General features: G+C 34.8%; 1 protein-coding gene across 12 annotated transcripts in view; it reads left to right on the top strand.

Moving 5' to 3' along the window:
- The first annotated feature begins 1596 nt into the window (after window positions 1-1596).
- The window catches only part of LOC18446103 (beta-1,2-N-acetylglucosaminyltransferase II), a 41928-nt gene continuing 18793 nt past the window's right edge, over window positions 1597-24731 (top strand). The window contains exons 1-4 of one of the 12 annotated variants that reach the window (XR_016042837.1): window positions 1597-1799; window positions 2052-3552; window positions 4240-4291; window positions 20639-20996. Coding sequence is in view for 5 of the 12 variants with exons in the window: in XM_006856205.4 (XP_006856267.1) it covers window positions 2221-3528 (1308 nt within the window). In the remaining 7 variants the exon portion in view is untranslated. Of the gene's footprint in view, window positions 1800-2035; window positions 3910-4115; window positions 4433-10693; window positions 11483-16203; window positions 16468-20638; window positions 20997-24731 lie in introns of those variants that run through there. The other 11 variants (XR_016042835.1, XR_002283022.2, XR_016042838.1 and 8 more) reach the window with 11 other exon arrangements.

The raw sequence follows: 24731 nt of genomic DNA, 5'->3' as shown, positions 1-24731 counted from the left end.
AGCTCCTACCGGATAAGTATAAACAATCTATGCAGGTCCAAACATACCTCAACGGCGTCCCTGATGAGTCCAAATAGTCCCTACGGTCATAACCGAATAGGTCCTAACAATCCCTGCAGGTCTGATCATGCCTCACTGGCATCCCGGATGAGTCCAAATAGTCCCTACCGACATAACGAGATGGGTCCTAAGGATCACTGCAGGTCCACTTATACTAAAATTATCTCTGAAACTCTTTAAACATCAGAAAACAACAATATCATATATGCGAAGTATCATTGAAACATTAACTTGAATTCACTTTAAGCAATTTAATAACAATCACTTCCATTGAAATATCTCTAAGTAGCCATTTAAACATTTTGTACAATAATTTCTAAAAGGTAATAGTTCTGAAGGACATTCTTGAAATCTAACATGATAACAGTCTAGTATCAATAGACGAACTTTTATAAGAATCCAAAATTAAATACGGAATTATCACAATTTATGGAATTGCCAATTTGTAAATAATCATGTCATAGGCAATACTACAACATAGAAGATTTATGCTTCTCCTACCATCCAGCCGTTGAATTTTGATCAAGAGAGCCTTCACCATTTGATCTTAGATCCAACATCTCAAAGTATTTTATTTTTAATTTTTTTATACAAATTGTATGAATATAAAATTTAGTACCTGCCATCTTCTCATTTGGGCGTACCTATAAAAAAATAAATTTTTGATAATATATAATGACCAAAATACCCCTTGAATCTTTTAGGGGTATTTTGGTTATTGTATTTTATTAAAAATGTTATATATATATATATTTTATTAGTACGAGTTTAATAGAGGATTGGACTTCCAAAATTTTGTATCAAAATAGGTTATATAAAGAAAATTAAAAATAAAATAGTGAAGAGATTTGACAATCTTAACCCTCCATTCGGAATGGACGATTAGATAAGAGGAAGTATATGCGGATATAGCTGTTTGAAATTTGGATCGAATTTTTGCAATCTAATCGAAATATAGAACTATAGATTAGATTATAAATAGAGATTCTTATATATGTAGATACATACATATATAATCATACATAATGGGATCATATGAAGGAAGGTTTATTGATACCTAACTTATTCGATGAGTTGTTCCTGATATAAGTTTTGTATTGTAGGGGAAGCATAAAAAACTTGCCTAAATATTTTACAATATGTTCTTAAGAAAAAAATCGAGTGAAATACAAATTAAAAAGTAAACCTTTTAATAAAGAGATTATATGCTATGAGATGTTTCTTATAAGGAGGTGAGAATTACTTCTAATAATTAGATTTCAAATCGAATGGTTTGAGATGTGTCAAGAAATTTATCCTTGTCAAAAATAGTTTTTTTTTAATTTTTTTTTTTAAAATTTTTAAGTCCAATCAATTTTATATATATATATATATATATATATATATATATATATATATATATATATATATATATTATTTTGTAGTTACGAGGGATGTAATGTCCAGATGTCCATGGCTTATAATGAACAACTTTAATGTTCCCGTAAAAATGAAAAAAATAAAATAAAATAAAATAAAATGAAATTGAGATAGAGAGAGGTTCAGGTCTTCCTCGTAAAACCCAAGAACAAAACCTCAACAACTCCTGCACCAGAAGACCCTTATTTTCTAAGAATGTGATAAAGGCGTTCTAAGAAATCCACCCCAAACCCAGAAGCTTTTGAAGCATTCAACAAAGGAGTCAACCCCTAAGGCATCAAGCTTTTCAAGCTTTAATGGCGTCTTCTCAGGTTCATGAGGTAGTTCTTCCTTGACCGTTGTTTATGTATTTTCTTTGTCTTGATTTGGGTAAAAACCGGTGAAAATTAAAGCCTTTTTCACCTTGTTCTTCACTGTTCGTTTTTCATCTCAAATCTGTGGGGTATAAGCCTCATTTGTTTTACTGTAAAATGAGTTGATGCTTTCTTGGCTTGCCGTGAGATGGATTTATTTTGTTTCTATTATTTTAATAGGTATATTCTCTTGTTTTGAATAGGGTCTTTTCTCTGCAGATTTGTCAGTGATGAAACCTGGGTTTTTATGGATTAATGAGTTTTTTCCAAGAACTTGCAGCGAAGAAGTGAGAACCTGAAGTATTATGCTAATCTCTCATATTGGTTTTTACCGTTGAGATAAAATGAATACTGAAATCACACTTTGGATGGAACTGAGATAGGTTTAATGGGTTTTTATAAGAGAAATCGTAGTAAAGATGTGGGTTTTAAGCGTCTACTTCCCTTGATCCTTTGTGTGCTTTTGGGGGTTCTGGGATTGATTGTTTTCATAAGGAGAGATACATTTTCAAAACTTTCGACATGGATATCTGATGATATATATCAAGTTTATATTCCAGAACGAAAAGATGGTCAAATTTTGAGTTTACCAAAACCCAATTTACCAGCCCAAAGCAAGCATTCTGAATCACTGGAACTGAGGAATAGCTTGCCTCCTAAGAACATAGATCTTTTCCCTAGCTTGCCAAACGATCATGTTAAAATTGTTCTCTACGTTCACAATAGGCCTCAGTATCTCAAGGTAGTTATAAAAAGCCTTTCGAAGGTTGTGGGTATCAGTGAAACACTATTGATAGTCAGCCATGATGGGTACTTCGAAGAAATGAATAAAATTGTTGAGAGTATCAAGTTTTGTCAAGTGAAACAGATTTTTGCACCCTATTCACCCCACCTATTCCCGAATTCATTCCCTGGCATGTCTCTTAATGACTGCCAAAAGAGGGATGATCCTTTAGAGAAGAGCTGTACAGGGAATGCCGATCAATATGGGAATCATAGATCACCTAGGATTGTATCTCTGAAGCATCACTGGTGGTGGATGATGAACACTGTGTGGGATGGTTTAGAGGAGACCAAGCACCACTCTGGTCACATTTTGTTCATTGAAGAAGACCACTATATTTTACCTAATGCATATAGAAATATCCAGATTTTGATTCAGTTGAAGGCTCATAAGTGTCCGAATTGCTATGCTGCGAATTTGGCTCCATCTGATGTGAATTTGAAGGGCGAAGGTTGGGAGAGCTTGGTAGCTGAGAAGATTGGCAATGTGGGTTATGCTTTTAATAGAACTGTTTGGACCAAGATTCATTCTAGAGCTCAAGAGTTCTGTTTTTTTGATGATTATAATTGGGATATAACTATGTGGGCTACTGTTTATCCCTCTTTTGGCTCCCCAGTTCACACTTTAAGAGGCCCCAGAAGAAGTGCGGCTCATTTTGGTAAGTGTGGATTGCATCAAGGTCAGGGGACAAAGAATGTGTGTATTGACAATGGGTCAGTTGGTTTTGATGTTGAGGAGCAAGACAAATTTCCAAACATAAATGTGGAATGGGGGGTACATGAAATTCAGAACCAAGGGGGCTATCAAGCTGGATTCAAAGGCTGGGGAGGTTGGGGTGATGAGAGGGATCGCCAGTTGTGCTTAGCATTTGCTTCGATGTATCGTAACATGGGTTCTTCTTCAAGTGACTAAGGAGTTGAATCATTGCCTATCGAGGTATTGAATATGTGGAGCATGTTAGTTGCATTGTGTTTGATTAGCAGTTCGCCTTTTAATGTATCTCTCTGATGGGTTGAGAGAGAGAGAGAGAATCTGTGAGAGATCTTGAATCTTGAATATTCCTCCTCTTCTTGTCTTTCTCTGCTGTTGTTTCACATTATTCTTGTAATGAACATCCCTATACTGAGAATCACTCTATCTGAAGTGTCTATGTTTTTGTTGAGAGATTGGAACAGAGAAACGGTGGGGGATCATGGATGTCCCTCTCTTCTTTTCTTTGCTGGAGTTTCATATTATGGCTGTAATGAGCATTTTTCAACAGATAATCATATCATTTGAATAGTTCCTTGTGCATACATTTGTTTGTTGTCAGCTGGCATATTATCTGCTTTCTAGGATTAAAATCCAGGCTCTAGTTTAACTTGTTGTTATGTTAGAGTATGTTTACCTTTTCACTTTCCATTTTCGTTTTGATGATTGTGTAGCTTTTCTTGTATCATTAACTTGCGCTGACAATTATGAATAACAATTGAAAATTTAGTGTTCCTATTGCACTGCAGTATAGGACGTAGTTGTCATGAATGTGGGTTGTCTGGCTTTTTGTGTCACTGCAACAACCATTTTGACTTGTGCTGTGGTGATTCTATGGGATACTATTTGATCATAAAAACTATGGATACACAGGGTATGCGTTTGGGTCCTGCTACATTACCAGCAAATAGCAGCTGATATATGGGTAATTTTCATTTGGCATTATTCCTTTCAGTTGAAACTTTTTGTTCTCGCTGCCAGAAATGATTCTCCTGTTCAAATCGTCATGCCTACTCAAACATGTATCTCCTGGTTGATTTATCAATAGATAATTTGTTTGCTGTAATTGATTATTTCATGGTTTTTCTCTCAAAAGAAAGTTATTATTCGTGATTTGCTGCTTACTTGACGCTATTGTGTTACTTGAAAAGTTATTTTTCTTGAGCTCTCTTCATTTGTTGGTTGGTGTTAAATCATTGCAATCTTATGTTGATGTAGCAGTTTCCCCTTAGATGAGAACCAGTATTGTTATTTGTCATCAATACATTTGACCATCTAGTATGGTTTATAATTTTGATAGTGCACCAAATGAATGTCTTAAAAGTCAGGGCATCTAGCCACCTCAAATGCAGCTATAGGGGCACACCGACCGCACTTTGCTGGGGCCCTCTAAGAACCCTCTTGGGCAGGCTCAGCGTCACCTACCATCTTGGCCCAAGTGTGGGTGCCCTTGAGCCCCTACGCAAGGAATGCCCTCAGGTAGGCACCTTTTGTGTCAATTTTCCATACTAAAAAGGAGGAAGGGTCTCGTAGGTATTCTAATCTCTAAACTCTTTTATGGAGTGATTTAAAAGAGAAGACCTCCTGGAATCTCTCTTTCTGAATTTTGTCCGATCAAGATTCTTATGGGTTTCAATAGGAACTTCCAAAACAAAGGGGGTTATTGTCGATCTATTGTGGGACTCATGGAGGAGTTTGAAGGGGTCTTTGCATTTGATGTTCATTGATCCAGGCCAACTTCAATTAAGTTTAAAGGTTTTTTTTTTTTTTTTTCTAGTAAGCTTGGATTTGTTGACTTTTTTCCCGGATTGAATTTTGTTTGTTTGACTTTCTTCAAGATTGGATTTTGGCTTCTTTTTTTTTTATTTTTTTTACTTTTTTCAAGTTTGGGTTTTGTCTACTTCTTTTTATGTTGAAACTGGTAATGTTTTACGTTGATGTTCATGATTACAAAAAGAAAACGTTGTCTTATTTGCACAAGAAAAACATTGGATACCTAGAAGACTAGAATTTATTTAAAAAAATCAAAATTAGGGGGTTTCCCCAACCTGGCACCCCACTCCCTTCAAATCGTATGTGGGCTCTCAGTTATGTGGTGCCTGCCTAGGCTGCCAAGGTGACTTGTGTATCTTAAAGCAATGGTTAAGTTAGCAAGCCAAGTAACATGTTAGGATCACTTAAAATATGTTTTGGTTGATGAATGGGCCTTTGAGATATTGACCTCGGTTTTGATGAACTAGGTTATCCATTTCTCTGGTTTGTGAACTTCACTATAATGCTCATATGAGGTAGGCTCTAGAAATGTACTTACCCCCCTTGGCTGGTTTGTCCATCTTGTGTTGCATTTTGATTCAGTCTTATTACTGGTTTGGATCACTTGATTTAAACTATTCTCATTGGTTGGTTTGCTAAATTGAAAGAAGACATCATCATCATCATTCGAGCCGTATCCCAACTATCTGAGGCCAGCTACACGAATCCCTATTATGCCCATCCGCTCTATTTAGGGCCATGTCCTTAGTTAGACTATATGTCATCATACTTGTTTTCACGACTTCCATCCATATTCTACTGGGTCTTTCCCGTGCACGTTTAGAGCTTTTCATAGTCGATGCTGAACATGACCAGACCACCTAAGTTTACTTTCCCTCATTTTATTGCCTATTGGATCTACCCCTAAGTTCACTCAAATGTACCCATTCCGAATTCTATCCATCCTTGTCTTGCCACTCATGCATTTCAACATCCTCATCTCAACTACAATCATTATATGGATATGTTGTTTCTTGACCACTCAACAATCGGTTCTATAAATGTAATTGGGCATATCTATAAGCCTTTTCATCATTTCAGTGTGTTTGAGTTTGTATCGTCTGGTCCTTCTCTCAGGGACTATGACACAACTGAGGTCCTCGAGTGGTGGACCTAACTTTGACGGTGTAACTCCTTTTAAATTTTAAGTTAAGTCAACTTCTATAAAAAAAACAATGTGTTCTATAAAACATGGTTGGTCTTACAACTGTCCCATAGAACTTCCTCTTTAGTATAATTGGTATACAATGACCGCATAAGACTTTAAAAGCACATCTCCTCTTCATCCACCCAGCAATAATTCTATGAGCAACATCTTCCTCAATCTCTCCGTTCTCATGGATTATCAATCCGAGATATCGAAAATAAATTTTTTGAGGTACTTCTTTGTCATCAATCTTAACTAATTTATCGTTTCTGCTCTTATTATTTCTAAACTTGCATTCTATATATTATGTCTTTGTCCAGCTAATTTTATAACATTTAGATTCTAAAGCAACTCTACAAAGTTTTAACTTTGCATTTATGCCGTTTATAGTTTCATCAATCACGACTATGTCATCCTCAAACAACGTACAACATGGGACCTCATCCTGTAGGCACCTAGTAAAATTGTCCATAACCCAAGTAAAGAGATATAGGCTCCATGCTGACCCCTGATGTAGCCTATTATATCCGAAAATTCACTTGTCTCTCTGCTAGTTATCTTCACATTAGTTAGTGCTCCCTCGTACATATTCCTAACTATGTCAATATCCTCTTGAAACTTCTTTCTTTTCCAGCACCCAACAAAGTATCTCTCTAGGTACCATAGTGTATGCTTTCTCTAAATCAATAAAGACCATATAAAGGTCTTTTCTCTTCTCCCTAAACTTCTCAAGCAATTGCATTAAGTAGGAAAATAGCTTCAATGGTTGACCTTCCTGACATAAATCCATACTGATTTTATGATACACTCGTTTGATGTCTTAGTCATTGCTCAATCAGTTTCTCATAATTTCAAAATGTGGCTCATAAGTTTGATGCCTTGATAGTTTGTACAATTTTATATTTCTCCTTTGTTCTTGTTAATAAATATTACAGTACTTTTTGTTCATACATGTGACATTTTATTTGTTCTCAAAACCTTATTGAACAACATGGTTAACCAGAATATGCCAATCTATCCCATGCACTTTCAAACCTATATTGGTATTATCATCTGGTCCTAAAGCTTTTTCTATCTTCATCTTTCTTAAAACTTATGTTATTTCAGATATCCTAATCTTATGAAAGCATCTATGACCTCCAATCTCATTTATGTCAATGATTCCTCCTAACTCCGAGCTTAGAATTGTCGTCATTTAACAAATTTTTAAAATATATTCTCCACCTTTCATTGACCCCCATCATCCTTCACCTGTACCCTTTGATCTCACTGTTAATGCATGTAACATAATATAGGTTTCTCAATTTCCTCTTTTTTATTTTTGCTAGTTTGAAGACCTCTTTTCATCTCTTCTTGTCCGTAATTTAATGTATGGATCGCCTTACTGTTTTCGTAAAGTTCCTCTTACGTCTTAGCATTTCTATATTCTTCTTAATTCTAATCATTTTTATTCCTTTGCCATGCTTTATACATGTTCGTTTTTTGCTATTAGCTTTTTGAACCTCATCATCTCACCACCTAGTTTCCGTATTTGAAAGTCTTTTCCCTATTGATTCTCCTAAAACTTCTTTTGTCATTTTCTTAATAAAATCAACCACCTAATTCCATGTAAGATTAACTTCCCGAATGAAATCTATTTTCTCATTTTTTGACTTCCACCACCTGGTTCTTAGACACCCATTAATGTCACTCTTTCAATTTCATCTCTTAATGCAAAGTTTATGATGCATGGTCAAACTCTCTCCTAAAATAACCTTACAATCTTTACATGATGATTGTTTTGTCTTCTTACCTTGGAAAAAGTCTATTTGGTTTTATATGATCCAATTTTCTAAGTAATTAAATGTTCACCCCACTTTTTAATGATAAATTAAAAGGCGTGATTAATTATTTTTTGGCCTTTTCATAATAACAACAATAGCAATCTACACAAACATGAAACTATATAGTCATTTTTGTATCCATGGATCCATACGTTCATGTGGCAAAGATAGAAGAGAAAAAATTAACTTGAAAGGACTGTACCCACTCCGTGTGCAATAATACCCTTTAAATGAACGGGGAAAAATATAATATGTACATTCTTTTCGTACCTACTTAATGTACCTCTCTCTCTCTCTCTCTAAACCTCACCTATTTCTTTACCCACTTAATGTACCTCTCTCTCTCTAAACCTCTCCTATTCCTTTACCCACTTTTTCCTTCTCTCTTGCCATTTTTCTTTCTCTAAACCAGTACTGGACTCTCTCTTAGCAACAAGAAGATCAGTCCCTCTCCAAAGCCCTCCTTTCTTTGAGATAATGCGTATGAGAAAGGAGAGTGTAGGTTTGTGGTTAGTGAGAAGAACGACCAGTCCTTGACCTCACCCCAATACAAGAGGCGCTTGGCCATGGAGTAAGCAAAGGCTTCTCCAACTTTGTGCCCTTTGTTCTTTTCCAACCTGATTACTTTTCAAAGAATGATAAGCCATCTGGTTCCACAAAGACCTCATCCTCTATTTTCTCCTAGTGTTTGTACTACTCAAGAGAGGAGCAAAAGTGATTCTTCAGTTGGAGGGGCCCAACAACGGAAAATCCTGAGAATAAGAGAGATTGGAAGCAAGGATTTTGCTAGCAAAACTCTCGAGCAGGTTCATTCATTCTCTTGCTAATACAGAAGAACCCAAATACCAGCATTTATTTTCAGTCCCTGTCCTATTCATAACACAACCAACAAAAAAAAGAAAAAACAAAACCATAAAATAACAGCTCAATGGATTTTTATCATCTTCACACAAATCCGCCAATATGTTGAAACTAAAGCTGCATCTTATTCTTCCTTTCAATAAGTTAAGCTTGCTTCTTAACAACTCAACAGACTCAAATTTCAAGTACCTGAGGAAGCTGGAAAGAGATTTGTTTTTTCACATGTAAATAACATACCTGGCGCTCTTATTTGAGCTTGTGTTTATTCATGTCCTTCTTCTTAAATGTAAATCCCAAAACCCACATTGGGAGGTTTCACAACAAACACGCAAGATGCAATGTCATGAATAAACATATTAGGCATTTAAGATGCTAATGAATAGCCTAATCAGCCATGCACAAACAGTAATTAACATCTAGCCAAAACAGCCATGCATTAAGTTTAAATGTTTCACATACATTGGGATTTATTCAGCTAATGAATATCTTTGTCGGCCACGCACAGTCAATAGTATGAACAAACAGTAGTCATGAAGAATAAGTGGCATTAATGACAGTAAATATGTCTTATCAACCATGAACAAACATTGAGGAATATCCAATCAAAACTAGTAACTTTACGCTCTCTCCACATCATTTCTCTCACTCCTCTCTCTAAAACTTACTGAGACAGATCTTCCTCATTTGCTCCTGCATCCCAATTGTCACCCCTTTCCAAAGCTCTCATCAACCCTCTCACTTGCCATCTTCATCCCTTTCTCGCTCTAAGGCTACTAGGCCTCAACTCCCCTCAAATTCTTTGAGCTCGAAGCTCCACATGAAATCGGCCCCCTTTTGGATCCAACTTGCTCTTACTATGTCTTGATTGCCATCGAAGGAAGCCTGTAGAAGGGAGGAGATTGTGCTATAATGGAAAGAATTTAACATGGAGGGATTGTGGAGAGAGAGAATGGAAAGAATTTAACATGGAGGGATTGTAGAGAGAGAGAGTGAGAGAGAGAGAGAGAGAGAGAGAGAGAGAGTACATGATGATGGGTTTACTCGGATAGAGTTCAACGTGGAAATTGTACTCTCGAGTTTCGAAGAAGTGGAATCGAGTGCAAGTTTGGTATTGCCTCTTCTATATTCCATTCATTTGGTGCAGTCTTTTCAACTTTCTTTTTTTACCCCTAACTTTGCCATGTATTATGCACGGATCTATGGTCATGTAATATGGATGGATTGGTTAGCCTTTGCGCAAAATGCTTAGGCTTTGTGCTAAATGCTTATATTATATTGATGTTATTGTAGAGAACCCTTATCTTGATATTAAGTCTGCATATCTTGTTTGTGGGATTCGGGACGCTGGCTTGCTGAAACAGCATAACTAGTTTGTCTAGGTCAAGTTATGGGTTAGTCCATTTGTTCATTCGTGGACCAAATCACCTGATTTTCTTTTCCCTGATTGATTATCTTGGCTCACATATTGGGAATTCCATTATCAGATTATTTTGGTATATCAACATTTACATTATACCAATCAAAAAAATATTATGATATATAAATGATATAAACTCACACATATGCCTCATTTTATGGCATTATGATTGCCATACACATCACAATTTATATATTTTTGGATTATGCTGTGATATGATAAAATGTGCAACTCATTTATTTTTTGGTTATTACTTTATATCTTCAGTCCTCAAGAAAGTGCATGCATTCTGCGGTATTCGGCTTGAAATAGATACAATTGAGACAACAAATATATTTCCACGAGAAATTAAGTGTCAAGGGGATGTGTTATGTTCCTAATGGTGAGCTCTTCCGTAAACCTCCCGCCCTTTTGAAGGAATGGACGTTGTTGGCATCCTTAAATGACATTTTCCAGGTCTCAAGGAGATGCCCAGTGTGTGACACATTTAAAATAACAAAAAACAGAGGCAGCATGTTGCATATCTCAAGGATCTATTCAAGAAAATCGCCTCTCCTTCATGGCATTGCTGATTCTTGTTTTTCTCCTCTGATCACATGTGGTGAGATTCATGTTCCATCATTAGAGCTTTATACTAGTAGAATACTCTTGGATCCAGAAAGTACGAGTCTTTCTTTTAGTTATAAGTTTAAGTTGCTCAGAAAAGAGCTTCTCATTGTGACGTGCAAGTTGCAATATCAATGGTGATGCCACCTATTCTAGAAGGACCACAGCAACCATTAAACTTACCAACCACGGTAAGTTTCAGAGGACCTTATTCTCCACTGAACCTTGGGCTTAGTCTCAAGATTTTCGTTGGTGATACTGATCTCCAGTTTCAAAACCGAGTCTTCCTCCTGTATTCCAAGAATGTTTCCCACTTAATGTCAAAGAAGTGAAGAAAACTGTGATGCATTTTATACCTGAAAGTTCCTCAATACTATGATAATAATAGCCTTAAAAAATTGTGTTATTTGTTGCATTAGTTTCCAAAAGTGTGCAAGTGCATAAATCTTCAAATTTTGATGTCTCCAAGAAAAGAGCAGTCAACTAATAGTCAGCCGCATAGAACAACCACAGCTGTTGACGTCCGATAGAATAAACCAAAGGAACCTGCAAAATTACTTTAGATCCTATTCTAGAAGTTTCAATGCAATAAAGTTTTGTTGAAACTGTAAGGTGTCTCTCGTTTCCGTTCCATGAAATCCTCCTGAGTGGACCCATCAATCAGCTAAGAATTCCATAATCTCCTTCTCCTAAAGATTCCAGTTGTGGCAGTAACCTTCTTTTTTTTCCTTTTTTTTTTTGGGTATTTCAAATGTAGGAGTAGAAATTGGGATATAATGTTAGATCATCAACACCTATAATCAATCAAGCCCATGCCTGATTCCTAAACATTGTAAACAAGGACGATGGCCATACTTAACCTTGGCCATACTTAGCCTTAAGGACTACCATATGAGAGTCCAGTTTCCTCGTCAAATATCTGATTTCCCTACTTTAAGAGCTTTTTCACATTCTTAATCCTCCAAATGCCAGACTTCCCTACCCCCTTTAGTCTGCAGTCATTCCATTCTATAATGCTAAATTTGTGCGCCACACTGTTACCCCTCCGTAGGACATTCCTCTTAAATTATTTTAATCTTCTTTTCCATCCCATCAAGGACTTGGTTACTGATGCTGTGAAGGAGAAAGAAAAATAAAATAAATCTGAAAATGAGAAAATTGTTCGTGAGAGATTGTACTATCTCTCTGGGTCTACAAGGGAGTCTACCCAAAAAGATCAATGCGCAAGTCTTAAAATCAATGTCTTTTTTTCTTTGCTTTCTTTTTTTTACTTGTCTAACAAGGGCGTATTTGTAAAAAACCCTAAACCACAACTAAATCCTCGCCTTTTCTATTTAAAATTAAACTATTTAAAATTAAACTTCGAACTCTGCCCCTCTCTCTACAACTGAAAAAGACACAAATACCCTTAAGTAAATAAAAGATCACATGATCTCGGTCTCCTAAAAGAAAAAGTAAACAAACCAGAGGAACCTTATTGTATCAGTAACAGAGATAAGGTACTCCTACAAGGTGGCCTTAATTAGGGAAACCTTAGGAGCAAGAGTAGATATGGGATTTCCAGGCCGCGAAGATCCTCTCCCGTTCTCTATGATGTCACACAATCTTCAACCATGTTAATCTTCACATATGGTGAGGCTGAAGTTGTTGTGGGCACCTTATACCTAAATCTTTTCATTGCCTCCACAGAGTGGCACTCTTCTCCCTTTATTCTTTACCTTTAAAGTCTGATCAAGATATATCCTATTGTGATCACATCATGGCAAATGAAACACCATCCTGAAATTACCGGCAAGCATCACAAGGTAGCTCCGACAAAGTGGAGCTGTGAGGTCATTGGTGCCTTTATTTCTTCCCTAAAATTCTCTACAAGCTTGGTGCTGACCTGCTCATCGATCAGACGATATTGATTTTTTTCAAAGATGGGTTGAATATTGTTTGTGAGACAATTGGGAGGTTCTAAAATATTGACCTACCTCCCTTGGGGTTTGAAAATATTTGGCTTCCTAAGATGAGGTATTCAGAATATTTGGAATATCTTAGGAATATTTAGAGACTATTTGGTTTCCTAAGTTTTGGGATATATAAGGATATACGGTTTCTTACAATGAGATATGTATCAGAATATCTAAGGAATATTTTAAAGCTGAACTATGGTCTAGGTGTGTACTATAGCTCATAATGTCAATGGTGTACTAGGATATTGTGCACAAGCGTTTGGGAATTATGACATAAAATTAATTCGAAGGGGGTGCCTACGGTTAGCTGTACACATGACCCAAATTTTCAGATGAACATGATATATTAGAAAATTATTAATATTCAAACACACTCTCTCTCTCTCTCTCTCTCGATATATATATATATATATATATATATATATATATATATATATATATATATATATATAGGAAAACACAATGTAACGCCTATAGGCGAAAATGAACGGTGATTTCGCCTACCCCTATCACCGTCCAAAGTTCATCGCGCGGTCACGATTGTCCGGTAGTGTTTTATTTTTCATTTTTTTTTTCAACAAATCGGAATGATCTGAAATTTGGAGCGTGTATTTATCAAAAATAGGAGAATCTTCGAAAATTATAAAAAAAATATTTTACATGAAAAAATTGATCAAAATACTTTCGAAAAGTATATATATATAGGAAAACTCTTCCCAACACCTATAGGCAAAAATGAACAGCGATTTTACCTACTGTCATCACCACTCAAACTTCATCGCATAGTCATAGTTGTCTGGTAGTGTTTCTATTTTTATTTTTTTTCTACAAATCCAAATTATTTGAAATTTGAAGTGTGTGTAATCATAGTGAGACGCACATAATAAAAATATGAAAAAATTAATTTATAAAATATAAATTGGTCAAAATACCCCAGAAAATTTAAGTGGGTATTTTGGTTAATTTATTTTTTGCGAATTATTTTTTTCATATTTTTTTTTAAGTGTGCCTCACTAAGATGTACACATACTCCAAATTTCAAATTATTCTGATTAGTAAAAAAAAAAATGAAAATTGAAATACTACCGGACAACTGTGACCGTACGATGAAGTTTGGATGGTGATGAAGGTAGGAAAAATCACTATTCATTTTTGCCTATAAACGATTTGTAGTATCTTTTATATATATATATATATATATATATATATATATATATATATATATATATATCATTTACAAAACCCCTATAGGTGAAGATCTACAGAATTTCACCTACATCTCATCATCGTCCAAAGTTCATCACATGGTCACAGTTGTCAGGTAGTATTTGAATTTTATAATTATTATACTAATCAGATTTATCTAAAATTTGGAGCGTGTGCACATATGACTAAGTCGCATCAAAATAAAATATTTAAAAAATAATAGACAAAATAAAATGATAAAATTACCCCTAAAACTTTATAGGGGTATTTTGCATAAATTTTATCATTCAAATTATTTCTTTTATATTTTATTCATGTGCATCTCACTAAGGCACACACACCTACAAAATTTCAGATCATTATGATTTATTAAAAAAATATTAAAATTCAAACATTATCGGACATCTGTGACCTTGTAATAAACTTTGAACGGTGTTAAAGCCGTAGGTGAAGTATTGTAAAACTTCACCTATAGGCGTTTTGTAGTGTTTTCTATGTACACACACACATACACACACACACACATACACACACACACACACACACATATATATATATATATATATATACACACATAGAAAACACTGCAAAAACGTCTATCGGCGAAAATGAACAGTGATTTCACATACTTTCAGCACTGTCTAAAGTTCATCGTATGGTCACACACACACACATACACACACACACACACACACACACACATATATATATATATATATATATATATATATATATTCTGTATCAGTAGAAGAGTCTGAAGAATCAGATGACTCTGTCCATATTAGGTCATCATCTTGGATATTTCCTATAAGTGATTTAGTAGAATCTGAGGAGGTTGTATCACAATTGATTATATTAAATAATTTTGATTTAATTGATTCATCTAGATGTAATGATTCTATTTTCTTTTTTAATTTGCATTGGTGTTTGTAATGACCAACTTTTCCACATTTATAACATACTGGAAGTTTCCTTTTATGTTTAGTATTTGGAAAAAACTTTTTTATAAACTTTTGTTTAGATTTTTTATATTTTTTATTTATTTTATCTGATCTATATTTTTCTTTCTTGTATTTTTTCTTTTTCTTATATAACTTTTCAAGTTTATTATTTTTTCTATTTAAATGATAACCAAATTGTTCAAAAAAATCGTCAAGTTCTTTACGCTTGGGAATTTGTTGTTTATCAAGTTGTCTTGTGAGTTTAAGATCAGTACATAAAGCTAATCCTTCAGCACATATTTCTGCTGATAATTCTCCAAGTGTATATGCAGAGTATATGATAATTCCATTATGTTTATTTCTTAGTCTTTCTTTGACTTTTTCTGCAAATAGGTATATATATATATATATATATATATATATATATGTGAAGATATTACAAAATGCCTATAGGCAAAAATGAACAGTGATTTTCACATACCCTCATCACCGTCCAAAGTTCATCGCACGGTCACGATTGTCCAGTAGTGTTTCATTTTTCATTTTTTTTCTACAAATCGGAAAAATCTAAAATTTGGAGCGTGTGTTCATCAAAACTTGGTGAATCTACGAAAAATATAAAAAAAATATTTTACAAGAAATAAATTGATCAAAATACCCCTAAAAAGTATTGGGGGTATTTTGATCAATTTGTTTTTACGAATTATGGTTTTTATATTTTTATTAGGTGCGACTCACTAATATATACACACGCTTCAAATTTTAGATTATTTCAATTTGTAGAAAAAAAAATGAAAAATGAAACACTATCGGACAATCGTATCCGTGCGATGAACTTTGGAAGGTGATGAAGGTAGGTGAAATTACTGTTCATTTTCGCCTATAGGCGTTGGGAAGACTTTTAAACATATATATATATATATATATATATATATATATATATATATATATATATATATATATATATATATATAGTTGCTATGAGTGTTACCTTGAGATATATTCATATTTGTATGAGTATTGTGCAAAAATAGCTGTAAACCGTAAGGAATACTATCTGGCTCAGGTAGTGGTGGTAATATACGGTCCCCCCTGCAAAAATTCACGGGTAAGAAAGTCAGGCAACAAATTAGCAGAGCCGGGAAGATGTTCAATAGAAAAATCAAAAGCGGATAAGATCGCTTGGCAACGGGCAAATATTTGTTTTGAAACATTTGCTTTTTATTTAATATGTCAAGAATTAGTAATCTCCTTACATTTACTGTCTATATAAACACTTGAATTTTAAGTACCTTGGGAAAGAATGCCATAAAAGGATCTTACTAGACAATCTCTCTCATTTTTGCTTCCCTAATCGCTTCATGCTATTGTATAAGGTTAATAATGTGAGAAATCTCTATATTTTATATACATTCATCTTGTGGGAAAGGTCCCATATATGTATAAAATGGTTGATGCATTATAGAACCTATGTAATATACAAAAAAGCAATGTAAATATCATAAAATATATACAGCCTGTATGATTAAGGAAAGAAATATAAAAGAAAGATACACATGCACACTTTTTATAATCACACACTCCCCTTCAAACTCGTGATGGTCGGAAGCGAAGCATTGAGAGTTTGAAGGTTGGAGAAATGAGAAGCATGATAGGACTTCATAAAGAATTCAACAAGCTATGTGGATGAAGAGATACATAGAAGACAAATTATCTTGGTTAGATATTTTTGATGAACAAAATGACAATCCACTACAATATGCTTGCCATGCTCATGGAATCAAGGTTCTTAGTAATATAAATTGCACTTTTGTTATCATAATATAAAGTAGTAGGAGCACAAAGTTTCACACCCAATTAGCCAATAACTAGTGATCAGTCGTTGTTTGAGCCATGACACCATAACCAACGTCTATTGTGGACTTAGCAATATGTTGGTACTTTTTGTTCTTCCAAGAAATAAGTCACCAAGAAAAATAAAAAAAACTTATAGTAAATTTGCGATTGAAAATGGATCCTACAAAATCAAAGTTAGTGTAAGCACAAAGCTCAAGAGAGGAAGTCGAAGAGAACAATAGAGCATAATCAAGAATGTCTCATACATAACAAATAATATGTAAAAAAGTTGTCATATGAACAAAATGAGGAGTACTAAAAAATTGAATGACTTGATGAATACTATAAGTAATGTCTGACTGGCAGAGATGGTCAAATAAATCAATCTTCCAACTAACTGCTAGTAAAATATAAGATCAAGAAGAAGCTCAGTATCAACAGAATGAAGGTTGACATTCAACTTAATAGGTGTGTCAACACGCTTGATATCATCATTTAAACGAGCTCGAGAAACAACGTCAGTAGCACACTTACATTGAGAAAGCAAATATCCCCAAGATGAATAAGCAACTTCTAGGCCCAAACAATTCCTTACGGATCCCAAATCTTTCATTTCAAAAAGCTTACTTAGTTGCTGCTTAATTAGATGAACTGCACCCTCTTCATCACTAAAAAATAATCATATCATCAATATAGAATAGAAGAATTGTAAGTCTTCTAGCTGTGACTAAGACAAAAATGGCAGGGTCATGATGACTCTGTAAATATCATGTGGAAATAACAACAGTATTGAATTTACCGAAACAAGCATGAGGAGCATGTTTAAGCGTATAGAATGTGCATCATAAACAATAGACTCTATTATCAAGATCTGAAATCCCATAAGGTAACTTCATATAACCATCCACTGCAAGATCTCTATCGAGAAATGCACTTTTGACATCAAGTTGCCATTATTGAATGATAGCCCTAGAAATCAGGGTGTGAGTTGTAGTAATGTAAGAGTAAAAGTTTCAAGAAAATCAATTCCGAAGTGTTGATTACAACCTTTGCCCATAAGTTGTACTTTATAATGCTCAATACTTCTATCAACTTTAGTTTTAATCTTGTACACCCATCGACAACTAATGCCATGCTTCCTTTTGGGAAGAGGAAAAAGGTCCCAAGTAACCAATTCTTCTATTGCATGTTGCTATTCAGGTTGTTTTGTAACTTCGCTATTAGTTTGCAGCTTAGAGAAAGAATAAACATAAGTTACAAAAGCCTAATGTTGAGATAAAAAGGTTTCATAATCAATGAAATGAGAAGGTAAAACAAAGACGAGTACTGCTACATACTTAAGGCATTTGCACAAGAGCAGCAGGTGCATGTTCTTGAATTGGTTCATCAACAATAGTTGAGTATTTTACCATTTGACCATCCACAAGAGGTGATATTAGAGAACTGGAGAACAATCATTAGAAAAAGGAGCAAGAAAAGAAGTGGAAGAAAAATCAACAACAGATGGAGGGGAATGAAAATGAATGTACTAAAAAAATACCACGTCGGCACACATAAAGTTTCTTTCAAGATCATAACGCCTACATCCCTTTTGGTAATCAAGATAACCCAAAGAGCAACATTTGACTATTTTGGCTAAAAGTTTATCCCATTCAAATGTTGATAACAGAACAAAGCATGTATAACCAAAGACACAGATAACAGAGTAATCTGGGGGTTTACTAAATAATTTCTCAAAAGGGGAATATCAAGACAAAATAATAGAAAGTGTAATGTTAATTCAATAAAATGATACGCAAATAGATTTGACCCAAAAAGTCTTTGAAACCAAGGTTGACATGAGAAGAGCTCGTGCATATTCTAATATGTGAGTTTTTGCGCTCAGCAACACCATTTTGCTCAGCTTTATAAGGACAAGATTGTTTATTTTGGATATTTTTTTCTTAAAGAAACTTTTTAAAGGTCCCACTAATATACTCACTATAATAAGGTGGTAAGGCTTTAATTTTGGTAGAAAACTAGACTAAAATTGATAAAGATGTCATATAACTCATTGCGGTTATTCATAAAAATAAAAAAATAAATAAATAAAAAATCCAAGTCTATCTAGTATGATCATCAATAAAAATGACAAAACACCATGACCCCCTTATTGGATTGATTAAGATTGTCCACTATGCGAGGGCAGTTGGAAATCTTATGTATGCAATAGTTTGCACTCGTCCAAATATTTCTCATGTCGTTAGTGTTGTTAGCAAGTATATGGCTAATCCAAGAAAGGAGCATTGACATCCGATAAAATGGATTATGCGTTACCTAAATGGTACATCAGATGTGAGTCTGATGATTGATAGAGATAGCAAGTTTGGTGACAAGGTTGTTAGTTATGTTAATGCAAACTTTGCAGGTAATTTAGACTGTAGGAGATCTACTACAGGTTATGTGTTTACACTTGCAGAAGCTCTAATCAGTTGGAGGTCGGTGATAGAAATTGTAGTTGCCTTGTCTAGACTGAAGCAGAATGCATGGCTGTTACTGAGGTAGTAAAATAAGTAACTTGGCTTAGAGGACTTGTAAGTGATTTAGGTTTACGACAGGATGAGACTGTTATTTATTGTGACAGTCATAGTGTAATATATTTGGCGAAGAACCAGGTGTATCATGCAAGGACGAAGCATATTGATGTCAAATAACATTTTATTCGTGAGATCATAGTTGAAGATGATATCTTGTTGCTAAAGATTGACACTAAGAATAATGTTGTAGATATATTGACAAAGCCGATTCCATTACAGAAGTTCAAGCTATGCTTGGACTTGACTAATGTCCTGCTCAAGTGAGTGCCTGGTGAGGTGCGCGTGGAGAAGGTGGTCGATGGGAATATCCATTGGAATTCAAGCCAAGGTGGAGATTTGTTGATTTGTCTTGTATTCCAAGATCTGTTTTGGTTAGGTTTCCATATAATTGTTGGGATGTGAATCCTAAATTTTAGGAAACAAATATTTTTTGGATATCTCTAAATTGGCAAGAGATAAGGGTATAAAGATTTTTCCCTTATGTGATCTCTCGAGGTTTCTTATTTATTTCGGTAGAGCCTATTGTTTATTACCTAAGTTTATAGATAAATCTTACTTAGATTAGGATGAGGTATTGAGTCCACATGGATAGGGATAAAAGTCATTTTTTTTATAAAGTTAGGAAAGTTGATATTGGTTTGACGTACTTGTCTTTGGGGATTTATTTTCTCTATATAAAGATGTTTTTCTAGAGAGAGAAAACATGTGTAGAAAAAGTAGGTCATACGTGGTTGCACTTTTAGATTTGTCCTCTCTTATTGAGATATTTGTAGAGAGAGAAAGTGCATAGAGAAAAAATAAAGGGAAATTTTTAGGGTTTTTGCAGAGAGAAAATTATAGAGACTAAGGCTTTGTGGGAGATTGAGTCTCTAGTTCTCTCAAGTAACTTGTTTTGTAATTTTTTTTCTTTGATTTAGTGAAAAACATCGATTGTCTGCACCTGTAGATGTAGTCCCAATTATGACGAACAATGTAAATCCTGGTGTTTTTTTTTTCTGTTATTTATTTCCTATTTTATTTTTGTTGCTTGTTTTTTGTTGATTCTTTTTCTCGTACTTTATTTGTCAAAAATCAATTCGTTGGATTTAGAGCTTCTGCGCACAACAAATGGTATCAGAGCACAACAAATGGTGCCTGATTTGGGTCACCATATGAGAATGGTCGTTCCTCTGGAGAGAGAGGGAGCAAGAGCCTCATGTGCATAAAATGCAATTTCGTCTTGGAGAGAAGAAAGCTTCATTTGGACAGAAACATTGTGATGGTGCCTCGTTTAAACTTCCAAAGATTGAGAGACTTGTTTGTTTTTCGTAAAGAAGCGGTTCCCGTGGAGATTTTTTGGGTGTTTCCCTTTTAATGAGATAAAGTCTCGTTTACTCTCAAAGTTGTTCTCTTCTTAGACAGTGGTCTACTTATGGAATAAAGATTGGACAATTGACATGGTGTTGTTTGAGAGAGCAGGTTTAAAATGGTTTGCTCGACTTGTGTTTTTTGCCAATGTTTGTTCCAAAATCTTTGATGTAACTTTCATTGGTATAGTGGATTTATGTTTGTCGTGCCCGTGGATGTACCCCTCTTGAGTAAACCACGTAAATCTTTATGTTCTTGTGATGTGTATTCTATTGTTTTATTTCTTGTACTTTATTTGTCAAAGATATTATCTCATCGGGTTTAAAGTTTCTGCCCGAACAACAAATGGTATCAGAGCACAATACCCCTTTGATACAAGAGGATCTGGTCCCTAAATATCAATATGCACGAGATCACACATAGAGATAAAAATAGAACTACTACGATTGAATGGCAATTTATGCATTTTGAAGTATTTACAAGGCCTGCGGCAGTAGGTAGAAATTTAAAAGGAATAAAATCTATAACATCACGAGAAAACAAAAATAAAAAACTGGAAACATAACCCAAGTGTTGATGCCACAAAGATCATTTATCAACAATTAAAGCATACTCAGAAAGTGTCAGTCTAAGAATTTATCAACTACTGCAGCATAGTCAGAGGTTTCAGTAGAAGCACTTATCAACTATTGCAGCATAGTCAGAGGTTTCGATAGAAATCCTCAAATAAAGATGGTCCAAGAAGTAGAGGTTACCAACTTCATGTCGAGTTCCAATCAACTTCTTTGATTGCCGATCCTGCACGTAACATCCAAAAGAAGAGAAAACCGCATTACAATTGGAACGGATAATTTGACAAACAGAAAACAAATTCATAGTGATGGAGGGAACATGGTAAACAATAGAAACACTCAATTTACCAAAGGGATTAGACGTTGTAGTAATTGAAATTCTATAGTGGCACCATCAACAATATGAATATTATCAAAAAATAATTTACATTCAACAAGAATAGACTCATTGGTTATCATATGATGGGAGGCAACATTGTCCATTAACCCAAAAGCTGAAATTGTTTAACCTAAAAAAGCAGAAGCATATATATGTTGGATACTTGGGATTGTGGCAACAATGATTGTTGTTGTTCCATTGTTAGAGTGGCTGATGACGAAGTAGCACTAATAGCGAATTGACTAGGAATGCATCTCTCTGAGGACTGGCTTGACTCTACAACTGTAACAACGGGTTTCTTATTTTTTCTTTGGGCATGTGAATTTCATATGCCTAAATTCCTTACAATAATTGCATCTAACATAGGACATATCCTTGCGGGATATATAAAGGTCTTTGTATTCCAAATTTTGAGTTGCAAGAAAAGTTGTTTCTCCCTTGAAGCATTACTAAGAGACTTAATCTTAATCTCTTATGAAATCAACTTAGAAAGAAATTACATGAAAGTAGAAAGAGTGGCTATGTGTAGCATGGCATTCTTAGTGCACTCGAATTTCGGCTATAGTTCATTAAGAATTTAAAAACTAAACTCATAACGTGATTTTTCGACAATCTTTATATTGAGCGTATTGTGATTTCATGTTCCATAAGGGCCAAAACATCCAAAAACACTTTCACAGAAGAAGAAAAGTCCAAAAAATGAACTAGTTACCTTTTTAGAGTGAAAGAAGTTCATGTATTAACTAATATTTTAGTATGATGACAAATTTCTTCTAGAAAAAACCCATACCTCTCGACCACTCCCAAAATTACTCAAACTAACACTAATATTGTTTTCCACATATCCCATCACATAGGCTATTATCTAAGAATTTTGGATTCCCCATTTAACTAAATTTTCATGTGGTTTATATAAATTCCATCTATATAGCCTAAAGGGATATTTGTTTCATGTCACGTGAAATAATCCCCTTATATGGTTATGTGAGAATATTTTCATGCTAATTAGTCCCAATTCATATTTTCACATCAATTGCCAGCTAATTAGTTTAAAAATATTCTCATATCTGATCACATGAGTGAATTTTTTCACGTGAAAATATTTATTGGGAAATACTTTCATGCAAACCAAACATGCCCTAAGAGACATTTTCCATGAACTACATTTTTTTCACAAAAGAAGCCTAAAAAGTATAATTATTTTCATTTACTGTAACTGTCAGAAGCTGAAAAGATTAGGACTTTTCCAAGAACTACCTTCTAAATAGTTGAGGAACACAATGGACCACCAAGGCCTAACACTCCCCCTTTTTTCTTTAAAAAGATTTAAAACATCTAGCAAGGATGAATAGGTGGGTTTAAAAGGAGGCACATGCCTACCAAAACAAATGTTTTAATACTATGAGATTTTAGAGGCAACTGTTTTGTTGTGGAGAGATAGTGTCAACTAAAAAGGAGAGAGAAAAATGATAGTAGTAGAGAGTACAACTTGACCTTCATGGATGCGATTGCTTTGCACAAAAAACAATGAGAGAGAGGGAGAACGACCTTGTTAAGCTTGATGAACTAAAATAACTCATAAGGACTTTAGATCTTATTCGTCCATTTGTGATTAGATCTATGAGAATGACTCCACCTTGCTTGAGGGTTGCATGGATTAGATTTGTGACTGGATCTATAAGAATGGCTCCAATCTGCTTGATGGGGTTTCACTTTCTTCTTCTTTTTTCTTTTTTTTTTATTATAATTGGTGGTTTTCAAGGAGGGGCGATTTCTACAGTGCGTATGTGGATCTGACGGATATGGCTGAGACAGATATTACAAACCAAGCTCATGTGAGAAATCTCTTTATCTTTTTTATATTCATCTTGTGGAAAATGCACCTATTGAAATGTCTCCTGATGCTTGCTACACTTTTCCATATTTAAAACTTAGTTGTCTTCCTATCGTAAATAGACTCTATCTAGTTGTGGCAATGCACGGGTGGCTCGGCCCAGCTCGACCCTAAAATACTAGGGCCTCAACAACAAAATGTGGATGGGGGGACGGGCTTGGACCACGGCCAAGGCAGGGTTGACCCGACCTGCCTAGCTTGGCCTTAAAAGGGCCAGGGCCTCTATGGCCCAGTTCGAGCCCAACCAAACCTGTTATAGCCCTTAGAGAAATAGGGCCAGGGCAGCCCTTACCAAGGCCGGGCCGGTTGCCAGCCCTAACTCTATTAAAAAATATGGGATTTGCATCATTTAAAATGTAGAAAATACCCTATACGGCATAACTAAATTGTTATTCATAAGGCACCTTCCCTGCATCTTCTCTAGATATGGGGTCCCTTTTTATTCTTCTACTAGGTGTCTTCTCTTTAAATACAACTTAATAATAGGGTACAATGCCGCTTACTAATATAATATATTATAATATAAAAAATGATCTTAAGAAAATGGCCATGCTATCAAGCTAGGTAAAAAATGTTGATAAGTATGGGTGGCCATGGGGCCCTCATACATGCTATTTTTTCTCACTTTAATATTTATCATAAATATTATGTTTACCACTAAATAAGGGCATTTTTTAGAGAGAGAAGAGTCATCATCTAATGGGTAGATGATAACTACCCACCTCCCAGGATTATGGGTCACGTTTCTTAGAGTTTTCAGGAGAAAGTCGAACGTTAGAGAACAGTCTCCTCCATCCTTTTATAACTAGGCCTTTCATGGCTATGGAGAGGCATATACAGAGACACATTGAGTTATCATTGTTCAAGAAAGTCCTCCACTCTGCGATCATCAGTCTCACGATACCTCCAACAAATCCTGGGAGTTTGGGGGTCCATCTCTTCCCATATAATCCAACATTGGTATCAGAGCTACATTGTGGAAGCATGGTG

This window comes from Amborella trichopoda, chromosome 10 (assembly GCF_054954075.1).
Source record: "Amborella trichopoda isolate Santa Cruz 75 chromosome 10, AtrichopodaSantaCruz75HAP2 v2.0, whole genome shotgun sequence".
Taxonomy (NCBI): domain Eukaryota; kingdom Viridiplantae; phylum Streptophyta; class Magnoliopsida; order Amborellales; family Amborellaceae; genus Amborella; species Amborella trichopoda.
The sequence above is the reverse complement of the archived record's forward strand: the minus strand, read 5'-3'. Positions and strand labels throughout refer to the sequence as shown.